The following is a 12,191-nucleotide window of genomic DNA, read 5'->3' on the forward strand; positions in this document are numbered from 1 at the left end:
ATTCAGCAAACTCTAAAAACTGAAAGTCCATCAACACAAAAGCTTTTAATCGGATGAAAAGTGGCCATTTCGTTCTAGTGGATGGGGACCTTAACAGTTTGTTCAGTTACTCATCGTCTTACTATTCTGTCTATACAGCAAACTATTACCCCTCCCCATAGGAATACAGGCGGCAGGCTCACCTTGTGGTTCCGTAGTCGGATCTCTCGCCTGAAAGCAGAAAGAGGATGACATCAGAAATAACATTGATCTGTTACCGTCAGACCCCAGGGCCATCCCCACTGCTAACAGCGACTGCAGCTTTTAACCGACATCCCTACCTTTACTGGCGTTGTCATTCATTAAATATACCTCCCACCCTCCCCTCCATGTATAGCAAAAAGGGCATCACCCAAGTTTTCATCCTTAGTTTCCTATAGGGCTTCCCTAGATTCCTCCATGTCAGGTAAGCTTCAGGTAAGCGACCACCCACTTGCTGGGAACGGCTGGCATATTTCATTCACATATACTCCATAAAAGCTAGTGCTCTCCTTTAGGAGGGCGGGCAGTAATGGTAACGGTTACTCACCTTCTCCCAGGGTCTGCTTCAGAAGGTCATGCTTGGCCTGGAGCTTAGTGATGAGGTTACTGCCATTCAGATACTCCTTAAACTTCTAGAAGAGAGAGCACAGAGGGTGAGGGTTACATGATATATATATACAGAGGCACATATATAACTATATAGCAGCCCAGTGTTAGGTCAAATGTATAAATGGAGAGAAATAGGAGTGGTTTGACATTTGAGGGCGTGTCTTGAGTGAAATAAGGGTATGTCTTGCATAAATCGGGGCGGGGCTTATTCTGTCCAACTTTTGCCTGAGTTAATGCAGGGTGATATGTAATTGTGTAGGTGGCATGCACGTTACAAGGTGTCACGTGATGTACGACACTGGGCATCGCTGATGGAGAGACTGGAGAAATGCGTTGGTCCATGTGTAATTGTAGTTCCTACAGGCAAATCTCCATTAACCCCCATTATTACTCTGCCTGCTGCAGAGGGAGTGACTACGAATGTGGCCGACGAGAGGGTCTTATACCGAGAAGTAGAAGCTTTCAGTCTCCTGCTGGTTGGATCTGCGTTTGGAGATGTTCAGTTTGCTCATGTACGTCTCCGAGGCAGCGGATTTGATGGACTCGGTGGAGCGGCTGTGCTGGAAGGCGTCAGACACGTCAAAGTCTTCTACGGTCAGCATGTCCTGCAAGGTCTGCATGGTGGCATCCAGGGTCTTCCTCACCTGCACCAACAGACACACAGTTAGCACTTTGGTAATTTGTGAATTGAACTAAAATTCATGTGAAAACGAGGCATCCCCTTGTGCCTCAGTGATGTCATGGATTCATAGCAAACTGCCACACAGGAATGCGGCCTCACCTCCTCGTTTTCAATCTTCAGGGTAGTGAGGCGGGACTGTAGCTGGTGATAGCGCACCAGGAGCTCCATCTGCACCGGCTGCTGGGCACTCACCTGGCACACCTGCAAGGGGACATCACAGATGACGGACAGGGTCAGGAGTCAGGCCGAGGCTTGCCGAGGACATCATAGGTGGGCAGACCTACCTCATCGCCCATATGGGGCTGGTAGTCAAATTTGAGAGGAGGACAGAAGACCTGGTTCCACAAGTCCATGACTTTGTGCTTGTCACTGCGGGCATCTAGGTTATCCACGGCATTCTCCATGATGTCCAGACCTTCATGGCGGGAGGTCTCCAGGTTATACTCGGCAGAGAGGTATGTGCGGAAAGTGCGGGCAAGGCTGGAATGGAAGCCCAGGTCACAGCACTGGGTCAATGAGAGAAGACAGAGATACCGTGGTGACTAAATGCTGCATCCTACATATAAATACACATATATGTGACATATAACTACAAGTTTTCTAATCCTAGATTACAGGTTGTTGCTCACATACAGTATACATGGAAACCTGTCAGAAATGTGTCACTACACGCTCTAGGTCTCTGTTCAAGGGGGTCATTCAGACCTGAACGCACACTAGCTTTTTTCGCTGCGCTGCGATCAGGTCAGAACTGCGTATGTGTATGCACCACAATGCGCAGGCGCGTCGCACAGGTACAAAGCGGATCGTTGCTGTGCGATGGGTTTTACGAAGAATCCATTCGCACAGTCGATCGCAAGGAGGTTGACAGGAAGAGGGCGTTTGTGGGTGGCAACCGACCATTTTCTGGGAGTGGATGGAAAGACGCAGGCGTGTCCAAGCGTTTGCAGGGCGGGTGGCTGACGTCAATTCCGGCCCCGGACAGGCTGAAGTGATCGCAGCGGCTGAGTGAGTTCTGGTCAACTCAGAAAATGCATAAATATATTTTGTACCGCCTGGCTGCACATGCGATCGCGCACTTGCACAGCTAAGGTACACTCCCCTGTAGGCGGCGACTATCTGATCGCAGCGCTGCAAAAAATTGCTATCGAGCGTTCAGGTCTGAATTAGGCCCCATGTACGATGCATTTCCTAGCGGAATATTTGTAATGTCCAAGGCCAATAGATTATGCTGAGGATATAACGAGAGCTGAAATAACGTCCAAACTGCAATTTACAGATATACGATCCTGAAACCACTTGTTATGTTACATCATAATCTCCTTTATTCCTACTAGAGACACTGGCCCTCATTCCGAGTTGTTCGCTCGCTAGCTCCTTTTATCAGCAGTGCACACGCTAGGCCGCCTCCCTCTGGGAGTGTATCTTAGCTTAGCAGAAGTGCGAACGAAAGGTTAGCAGAATTGCTCGAAAATCTTTTCATGCAGTTTCTGAGCAGCTTCAAACCTACTCCTACCTTGCGATCACCTCAGTCAGTTTAGTTCCTGCTTTGACGTCACAAACACGCCCAGCGTTCGGCCAGCCGCGCCCGCATTTCCCCAGGCATGCCTGCGTTTTTACCTGACACGCCTGCGTTTTTTAGCACACTCCCGGAAAACGCTCAGTTACCACCCAGAAACGCCCCTTTCCTGTCAATCACTCACCGATCAACAGAACGACAGAAAAGCGTCGCTCGACCTTGTGTAAAACTGCATAGTTTTGTGTAAAAGTACTTCGCGCGTGCGTACTGCGGTCCGTACGCATGCGCAGAAATGCCGCTTTTTCACCTATTCGCCGCGCTGCGACCGAAAGCAGCTAGCGATCAACTCGGAATGAGGGCCACTGTGAGGAGCACTGCTACACAAAGTAATTAGATATATGTCATACATATGATCACTGGGAGCTGCACGATGAGCTCTGCTCCACACACAGCCAGGGCCGTAACAAGGGTGGTGCGTCAGAGGCTGTCGCACATGGTGGGAATGCCCTAGGGGCAGAACGTGCCATGCTCACAGCAACCCACTGTGCTTCCCCTCCCGCACTGTGTGGAGAGAGACGTTATGGCGTCTCCCACAATGCCATGCGAGGAGTAGCAGGACCTGCACAGATGTACGGCCCTCAGGAAGCTCCCGGTAGTGCCGTAGTTACCAACGGCGACTGCTGCCCAGGGACCTGTGTGTCCACGTGATAGGGAATACGGATTGTAAGCTCCACTGGGATGGGGACTGATGTAGTAATAATATAATATAAACTGGTAATAAATAAATAATTGTTCCTGTCATGTGTTGGTGTTAATTATAAAATGTCCTCAACTTTAGCCTAACCGGGTCCTTGACGTCCAATTAACCAACCACCCAGGGACACTTCAACATAATGTTGCACAGGGGCAGATGTGTCAAATCTAGTGGAGAAGCTACCCAAAGAAACCAATCAGCTACTAGTTATCATTTATCTAGCAGAGTCTATAAGATGACAGCTAGACTCTGATTGGTTCCTATGGGCAACTTCTCCTTTTAAACTCTCTCCAAGGTTTGAAACATCTCCCCCATAGTGTACAAAGTACCAGCCAGAATCACTCTGTCATATTTCTAGTCTTTGTTTAGAAAAAAAAACTCCCCGTGAGTCTGCCCCGGTCACAGCACATTTCCACATATTGTACGGTGTTATTATATCGCACATACGTGTGACAGTGAGGTTACAAATGATCGGCTGGAAGCTGCGGGGAACGGAGATTCTGCTCTAATGATGCACTCAGAGAGACAAACACAGAGACAGGATCACGCCTGTATTACCCTCCTGCAATGAATATAAATCAGGCAGCCAAGCCGACTCCTGATGGCCCCATGGCACATATATCCTGATATCGCTCCTCACGCGGGAATCAGCCAAACACCTGGGCCCTCACCGCCGGCTATCCTCTCAGGCAGAGGAGGTAATTGGAGCAGCAGAGCGGAGGGCGAGCCATCATCAGACAGCTGAGAAATGAAGCCATCTGCTCCCCCCCCCCAGCAGGGACGGAACAGCGAGGCGAGCACTAGGAAGGGGGGACACGGAGGTGTTTTCTAAAACCTCTCATCCGAAACGCCCATTTGCCGCTAACTCAAGCAGAGACTGCTCAGCAGAGACTGTGTGATTTACAGGGATGCAGAAAAGCCAGGTATCCTGAGTCATTATTTATGTGGTGGATTTTATCTAAGGAATCTGCCACTACACACTGCCATATTGGAGGAAATACTCAGCTCTCGTCATCTCACTAAGGAGCCGATTCAGAGATGGATGCAGCCGCGCGTCCGTACGAAGCGACTGCGTCCGTCTGGTCTGCGCACGCGTACTGACCACAGTGTGCGTCCATTTTCCTTGCGTCCGTATCCAGGAAGGATGCGGTCGCAAGATGATTGACAGTGGCTGTAAGGTGATTGTTGTGTCTTTTTAATCCACAACTCCCACCAGCAAGATTAAAAACACCTGCCCCGCCCATACAACACCTGCCCCGCCCATACAACACCATATACTGTGCCTGTCCCACATTATTGAACCCACAGTTCTTCATTACACGGAATATCACCCCCAAATGACTTCATTATTGGCCAAATCACGCAAATCATTTTTTCATTTATCAATAGGAAGGGGGGAGGTGTATCAAGGGTTCTGAACCAAGGGGCCGATTCAGCATCAGTCACTGAAGTGCGGAAATCGCCAAACTGCGATTTCCGCTCTCGTGCGCATGTGCACACGCCACTGCGCACATGCGCGAGGACTTAAACTGCGGTCTAAGTAACTGCGGGGGGCAGTGACAGGGCGGCGGCGCTGCATTTGCAACGTGGCGGCGTTGGGTCGTGTCTGGACCGTTTGCGGGGCGGCCCGCAGCGGATGCAACCCAATATGTGGTGGCCCAGCGACTGCATTTGCAGCTAGGCAGCGAAGGCACGGGGCTACTCTAAAGATGTGAGCGCTTCGCTGTTTAGCAAAGCTCTCACATTTTAGTGCGCTGTGCTGGGCGGCCCCCCGCTTGCTAGTGGAAGGAGTTGTAGTTTTGCAATTTTTCACAAAGCTACAACTCATGCTGAATTAGGCCCCATGTCCCCCCACTTTAACTTAAACAGAGGATTTCCCCCAACTTTTCACCTGCTCAGGGTGCGAACAAAAATCCACATTAATTCCTATGGGGAGTTAGCGCAGCTTAATGTGCATTGCTAATTGAATAGCAAAAAATTTGCCCCTGGCTACAGCAGCCAGCGGAATTGGGTTTTCACGGCTAATTGAATTTGGGAGTCAATGTAACTAAGCTCAGCTCATCTGTGCAACCTACACGAGCGGTCACTGGTGGTCATTCCGAGTTGTTCGCTCGTTGCCGATTTTCGCAATGGAGCGATTAGGGCTAAAATGCGCATGCGCTAAGTATTTTAGCACAAAACTTAGTAGATTTACTCACGACCGACCGACGTTTTTCCATTGCTCGAGTGTTCGTAGTGTGATTGACAGGAAGTGGGTGTTTCTGGGCGGAAAGTGTTTTCCGGGAGTGTGCTAAAAAACGCAGGCGTGCCTGGTAAAAACGCAGGAGTGGCTGAAGAAACGGGGGAGTGGCTGGCCGAACGCTGGGTGTGTTTGTGATGTCAAACCAGGAACTGAACGGACTGAGGTGATCGCAATCTAGGAGTAAGTCTCGAGCTACTCAGAAACGGCAACAAATTATTTAGTAGCAATTCTGCTAATCTTTCGTTCGCTATTCTGCTAAGCTAAGATACACTCCCAGAGGGCGTCGGCCTAGCGTGTGCAATGCTGCTAAAAGCAGCTAGCGAGCGAACAACTCGGAATGAGGGCCACTGTTATTTGGAAGGGAGGACTCCAAATGCGCCTCCACTAGCCACACCCCACTATCATATCTGGCCCCACCCCCTCCATTTACATTTTTGCATTGGCAAACGGAACATGGAGCTGACACACACTTTTAGGATCACTCTGCTGTACTGGGTGAGCGATTCTGATCAGCAGAGCAGTGTGCCCTAGATTGACCTCCTATATCAATGATTTTGCCTCAGCTGTCTCCCAAGATGTTCCCAGAACAAAATCGGAACTTCTTTACCTCACATAACAAACATAATAGTAATAGAATTCTATAAATATAACTTTATGTTGATGAACTGGTTACAGGCAGTTTATAGGCACTATGGCAGCCGGTCTGGAAGGACCTGGTTTTCTCTCATCAAATTCAACCTGTCTACATGACGACAAGTTACAGAAAGAGAAGAATACTCACGTCAATTAAATCAGACACATCGTGGATGTAGTACTTGCTGATGCAGCCATTGGTGGCCGCCAGGTTCAGCAGATACTCATTCCTGGCCTTTGTGCATTTCAGCTTGTTCTCCGAGTACTTGGCTTGTCTCTAGAAGCGGTGGGAGAAAGACCACATGTAATTCAGGGAGAGGACGGAGGAACGGCGTCTGAGAGGACGGAGGACGGCGTCTGAAAATACAACGTCCGCTGTTGGTCCTGCCCAGAATTATCTTTTACGGGTTGTTTTGTCCAAGTAATTAAAATAAAACTCAACTCAGTGACCAATATGCAGGACGACACTTATATAGTGGTGTTCTATACTCGCTGTACACAAATCACAACACAGGTGACCGGGACGTTAATGTTCAAGCGCACATCCCTTTGCTTAGGTGCAAACGGGCCACGTTTACGATCAGCTGTGCATGAGGCCCTAAATTTGTGTAGACATGACCCCTGACACCCCCAGTGGTAATATGGACCTGAAATTCCCACCTTTTCCTTCATCTTCTCAATCTTTTTCACCGAGCTGCGCCTCTGCTGCCGGTCTTCGTGGCGAAGCGCGTTGGGTCCGAGCTCCGCGGATTTACTGAACTGTTTCTCTTCCTGCTTCTCCGCGTCCTTCAGCTTACTCTCCGCATTAATGCTCTCTGCGTGGTACATGTGATAAGTCTTCATTACCTGTAAGTGGGACACAAATATAACGGGAGGAATCGGTAGTCATCCAGGAAAATAGAAGGAACATTCTATGGGAGAAGAGAAAGGTGATAGAAAGGACCAGATATTACGGAACAATTACTTGTGTTACCTGAAAAGAAAAACTGGTACTCAGTACCTCCTGGCGCCAATTTTAAATGCTCAATAATTTAAAACAGTCTGTCTGCAGCTTTCTTAAATTAGAGGGACCACCACGCCCTCCACAAATAAACAATACAAGTAAAAAGCAACTAAGAAAGCGCTGACACACTGGATACTAAAATTCAATCACTTTTTATTAAAATATGTAAAATACACAAGGACTGTTCCTAGACCACCTTTACAACTATAATCATATAATGATCCTAATCAATCCCTAATGGTAAATAGACATGTGGGTTCCCTATAATCACAGCACTATATGTTTTTTTGGCCAAAAATAATTATAATAGATATATATAGCAAAGTTATTGCACTCAATGCAGCCCGATGTTTGAATTGGCAACAAAATGAATGAGTAATCTTTGTAGTGGTAACTGTTGCAGTATTTGTTTCCTGTAGCACAAATGCTTACAAGTCCACAAGGTTATCTGCAAATATTGTAGCAAAGTTCCAGTAGTTAGATGTTAGTTTGCCAAGCAAGCAAGTTTGGAACTATTATGCATGCAGAATTAAAACGTATTGCAGAGTTATAATTGTTAAACGCAATTAAGCATGGCCATGGAGGGTAATGGTCCAGCGGTACAGAGAGGGAACCTCAGTGCGGGTCTCAGGTCACAGTCCGTATGAGACGCGTTTCCCCACCTTAGAGCAATTCAGCATCGGCGGCTTCATCAGTCAGTGGTGAAGCCGCCGATGCTGAATTGCTCTAAGGTGGGGAAACGCATCTGTACCGCTGGACCATTACCCTCCATTGCTTTTGGGATCGTCTCTAACTCCGGATAGGGCTTGATATAAGGTCGTGGAGCACCAGAGCCGGGAGTGGACTGCAACCCGTTTTATCGGAAGGAGGTCGCGGTAAAAACATTCTGATATTTAAAGCATGGCCATGCTTAATTGAGTTTAACAATTATAACTCTGCAATACGTTTTAATTCTGCATGCATAATAGTTCCAAACTTCATTGGCAAACTAACATCTAACTACTGGAACTTTGCTACAATATTTGGAGATAACCTTGTGGACTTGTAACCATTTGTGCTACAGGAAACAAATACTGCAACAGTTACAACTACAAAGATTACTCATTCATTTTGTTGCTAATTCAAACATCGGGCTGCATTGAGTGCAATAACTTTGCTATATATCTATTATAATTATTTTTGGCCAAAAAAACATATAGTGCTGTGATTATAGGGAACCCACATGTCTATTTACCATTAGGGATTGATTAGGATCATTATATGATTATAGTTGTAAAGGTGGTCTAGGAACAGTCCTTGTGTATTTTACATATTTTAATAAAAAGTGATTGAATTTTAGTATCCAGTGTGTCAGCGCTTTCTTAGTTGCTTTTTACTTGTGTTACCTAATGGCGTTACATTTTAAGCCACTGTCCTATTAAACAGATACGAGGCTTTCCAATTAAAAGATATCAGGTGACCAGAAAATACTCCAGTATCCTTTCGCATGTGACTTTCCCTGGCAAGAAGGAGAGACAGATCGCAGCCTGAGCGATCTTGCACATTCTCTAGTTACGCGCACGGGTGTGAACACGCAGGAGTGTTCACAGAGGAACACACACACAGGTCCTCCAGTAAATGCTGCCCCCTGCTGTCAAGTCACTGGCACTATGTATAAACCTATTATATTTGGGACTTGTTGTCTGGGCCACAATAATTCCCACTGGATGTCTCTGCTTATCCATTTTATTCTCCTTCTTACAAGAGGTCTGTGTTTCAGGTACTTTATTATTATTATTATTATTATTATTACCAGTTATTTATATAGCGCACATAGGTGGTCATTCTGAGTTGCTCGCTCGCTAGCAGTTTTTAGCAGCCGTGCAAACGCTATGCCGCCTCCCACTGGGAGTGTATTTTAGCTTAGCAGAAGTGCGATCGAAAGGCTTTTTTTGTGCAGTTTTTGAGTAGCTCAAAACCTACTCAGCGTTTGTGATGACTTCAGACTATTCAGTTCCTGTTTTGACGTCATAAACACGCCCTACGTTCTCCCAGCCACGCCTGCGTTTTTCCTGGCACACCTGAGTTTTTTCGAACACTCCCTGAAAACGGTCAGTTGACACCCAGAAACGCCCACTTCATGTCAATCACTCTGCGGCCAGCAGTGCGACTGAAAGCTTCGCTGGACCTTGTATGAAACGACATAGTTCGTTGTAATAGTACGCCGCGCATGCGCATTGCGCCGCATACGCATGTGCAGAAGTGCCATTTTTTAGCCCCATCGCTGCACAGAGAACGAATGCAGCTAGCGACCAACTCGGAATGACCCCCACATTCCGCAGCGCTTTACAGGTATTTGCCTAACGTTCCTTGCCCGTTGGTCACCCTGACCGTCGCGCACATAGTCATTTCTCTGCCCGCTTTGACATGCGCTCTGCATGAATTGCCACCTGGATGTGACTCTCTCAGCCCTGACCTTTGGTCACTTATCAGTGAAGTCCAATTTGTCTTGTGGAACATCTGGTGACCTTGGTGGATCGCATTCCTGCTTAGCGATTATAACAAATGTTTTTTGTGTCACGCTGCATCCCTGGGGGGGGTAGTAGCGAGTTGTACTGTACTGCAGGGGGCACGGAACAGGGCAGGTGGGCGGAAAGGTGCGGAGGCTGTATCAGCAGAGAGGAGAAGGCAGGGAAGGGCAGGGACTGAAGGGGCGCACTGCTCTTGTAATACTCACGGTGTACAGCTCGTTAGTGACCTTGGCAAGTTCTTCGTGCATCTGAAGGCCGATATCTTTACTCTGTAACAGACACAAACACAGTATTAATATAATATCCTGCCGCTGTATAATACGCTGAGAAACTATCACAAGTCGCACGCAGTCCGATGGTGGGAAAGTCTCCTCTAGGAGTGACGTATTCCGGTACAGTTGAGCACAGCCGTGGAGCTTGTAGGAATTTCGCAGTCATTGAGTTATACCCTATGGATCTTAAGAGGGTATTCAAAAGATAAAAATTTGGGGAGAGGGTCCTGTGGAATCTGTAGAAGAAACACTTTTACCATCACGTCCCATAATGACGGAATCAATTGCGTTGATATTGGAGGAACTGCCAGATATCACTGACAGAGATCTGGAAGACAAGAAGTTGGGGGAGAGTCTGGCAGGGCGGGGAGGTAAGTCTGGAGAAGAAGAACCTAATTCAGATCTGATCACAGCAGCAAATTTATTAGCTAATGGGCAAAACCATGGGGGGTAATTCAGATCTGATCGCTAGGGGGCGTTTCTTGCATCCCTGAGATCAGGTAGTCGCCGCCTACAGGGGGAGGGGGAAATCACTGGGTATGTGTGCGCTCGGATGTGTTGGAGAGACTGCACAAACTCATTTTGTGCAGTCTCTGCACAGCCCAGGATTTACTCTTCCAGTGCGATGATCGGGGCCGGAGCTGACGTCAGAAACACTCCCTCCAAACGCCAGGTCCCTCCCGCGTTTTTCCGGACACTCCTCAAAAACGGTCAGTTGCTACCCACAAACGCCCTCTTCCTGTCAATATCCTTGCGTTTGTCGGTGCGATGGGATTTTTCGCACCATCCCGTCGCTGCCCGGCGCGCCTGCGCATTGCGATGCATGCGCAGTTCAGACCTGATCACCCGCTGTGATCAGGTCTGAATTACCCCCTACGTACACTGCAGGTGTGGCAGATGTAACATGTGCAGAGAGAGTTAGATGTGGGTGGGTTATATTGTTTCTGTGCAGGGTAAATACTGGCTGCTTTTATTTTTACACTGCAATTTACATTTCAGTTTGAACACACCCCACCCAAATCTAACTCTCTCTGCACATGTTACATCTGCCCCACCTGCACTGCACATGGTTTTGCCCATTAGCTAACAAATTTGCTGCTGCAATCAGATCTGAATTAGGCCCGAGGTGCAGCACAAGAGAAGTCTTGCAGGAACGGCTATAGGAGAGGAGGTGAGCAGAAGTTGTCTGTACCCTCCTGTATTTACAGATCAGACCTGTTACTACGGCAGCTGAAACTAGGGCGATGTTACGACGATGCCAGGGCAGGCGCTCCGAGAGACCCGGCTCACACATCCAGGCCGACAATCACAGCTGGAGGAAACCTGCTACTCACACACCCTTCCAGCCATTCTGACACACGTCCCAGAATAACCGCGAGGGAGATGGCCCTGCGCGCTCGGGAATGACAGCCGACAGTAACTGGTGAACACCCACAGGCTCTCTCACCTTTTTAAAGAGCCTGATGACGTCCTCGCTGATGTGTGACAGCCTGACGATGACATTGTTAAGGAAGATGTCGTTCAGGGTGGCATGGTCCTTACTCTCACGCCGTGTCTGGGACAAAACCAAGTACCAGCAGTTCACGGGCGAAAGAAGGTGCTGATCCTTCCTGGAAAAACACAGTGATAGATGCAAATATGTCATATTAGTGTATCACTAACACAAAGTACAAGTGTCACTTGTAAAACTTTCAATAAAAACATTCACATATGTTTAAAAATACAAAACCCTATATATATATATATATATATATACACACACTGTATTTTGTGGTGAGAGGGGTGGTCTCTCACCTGATTTGTTCACATTCTAGTTGAATCAGCTCCCTGCAAGGGAGAAGAAAACAAGTCCTGCACATTCTGCACAGCTGCAGCTGGAGAAACAGTTGTCCAGGTTTTCCAGCTCACCCAGAGACAGCAGGAAGTCAGGTGCAGGAGTGGGGTTT

General features: G+C 47.8%; 1 protein-coding gene across 2 annotated transcripts in view; it reads right to left on the reverse strand.

Annotated features, from left to right (window-relative positions):
- SRGAP3 (SLIT-ROBO Rho GTPase activating protein 3) overlaps positions 1–12,191 on the reverse strand; it is a 181,179-nt gene that overhangs the window by 56,645 nt on the left and 112,343 nt on the right. For both annotated transcript variants that reach the window (XM_063941265.1, XM_063941266.1), the window contains exons 3-11: positions 11,693–11,855; positions 10,180–10,242; positions 7,121–7,306; positions 6,609–6,737; positions 1,597–1,818; positions 1,412–1,513; positions 1,077–1,274; positions 569–653; positions 183–210 (exon numbers count right to left, since the gene is read on the reverse strand). In XM_063941265.1, the coding sequence (XP_063797335.1) occupies positions 183–210; positions 569–653; positions 1,077–1,274; positions 1,412–1,513; positions 1,597–1,818; positions 6,609–6,737; positions 7,121–7,306; positions 10,180–10,242; positions 11,693–11,855 (1,176 nt within the window). The remainder of the gene's footprint in view (positions 1–182; positions 211–568; positions 654–1,076; positions 1,275–1,411; positions 1,514–1,596; positions 1,819–6,608; positions 6,738–7,120; positions 7,307–10,179; positions 10,243–11,692; positions 11,856–12,191) is intronic.

The sequence above is a fragment of the Pseudophryne corroboree genome, chromosome 9 (genome assembly GCF_028390025.1).
Source record: "Pseudophryne corroboree isolate aPseCor3 chromosome 9, aPseCor3.hap2, whole genome shotgun sequence".
In the NCBI taxonomy this organism is placed as follows: Eukaryota; Metazoa; Chordata; class Amphibia; order Anura; family Myobatrachidae; genus Pseudophryne; species Pseudophryne corroboree.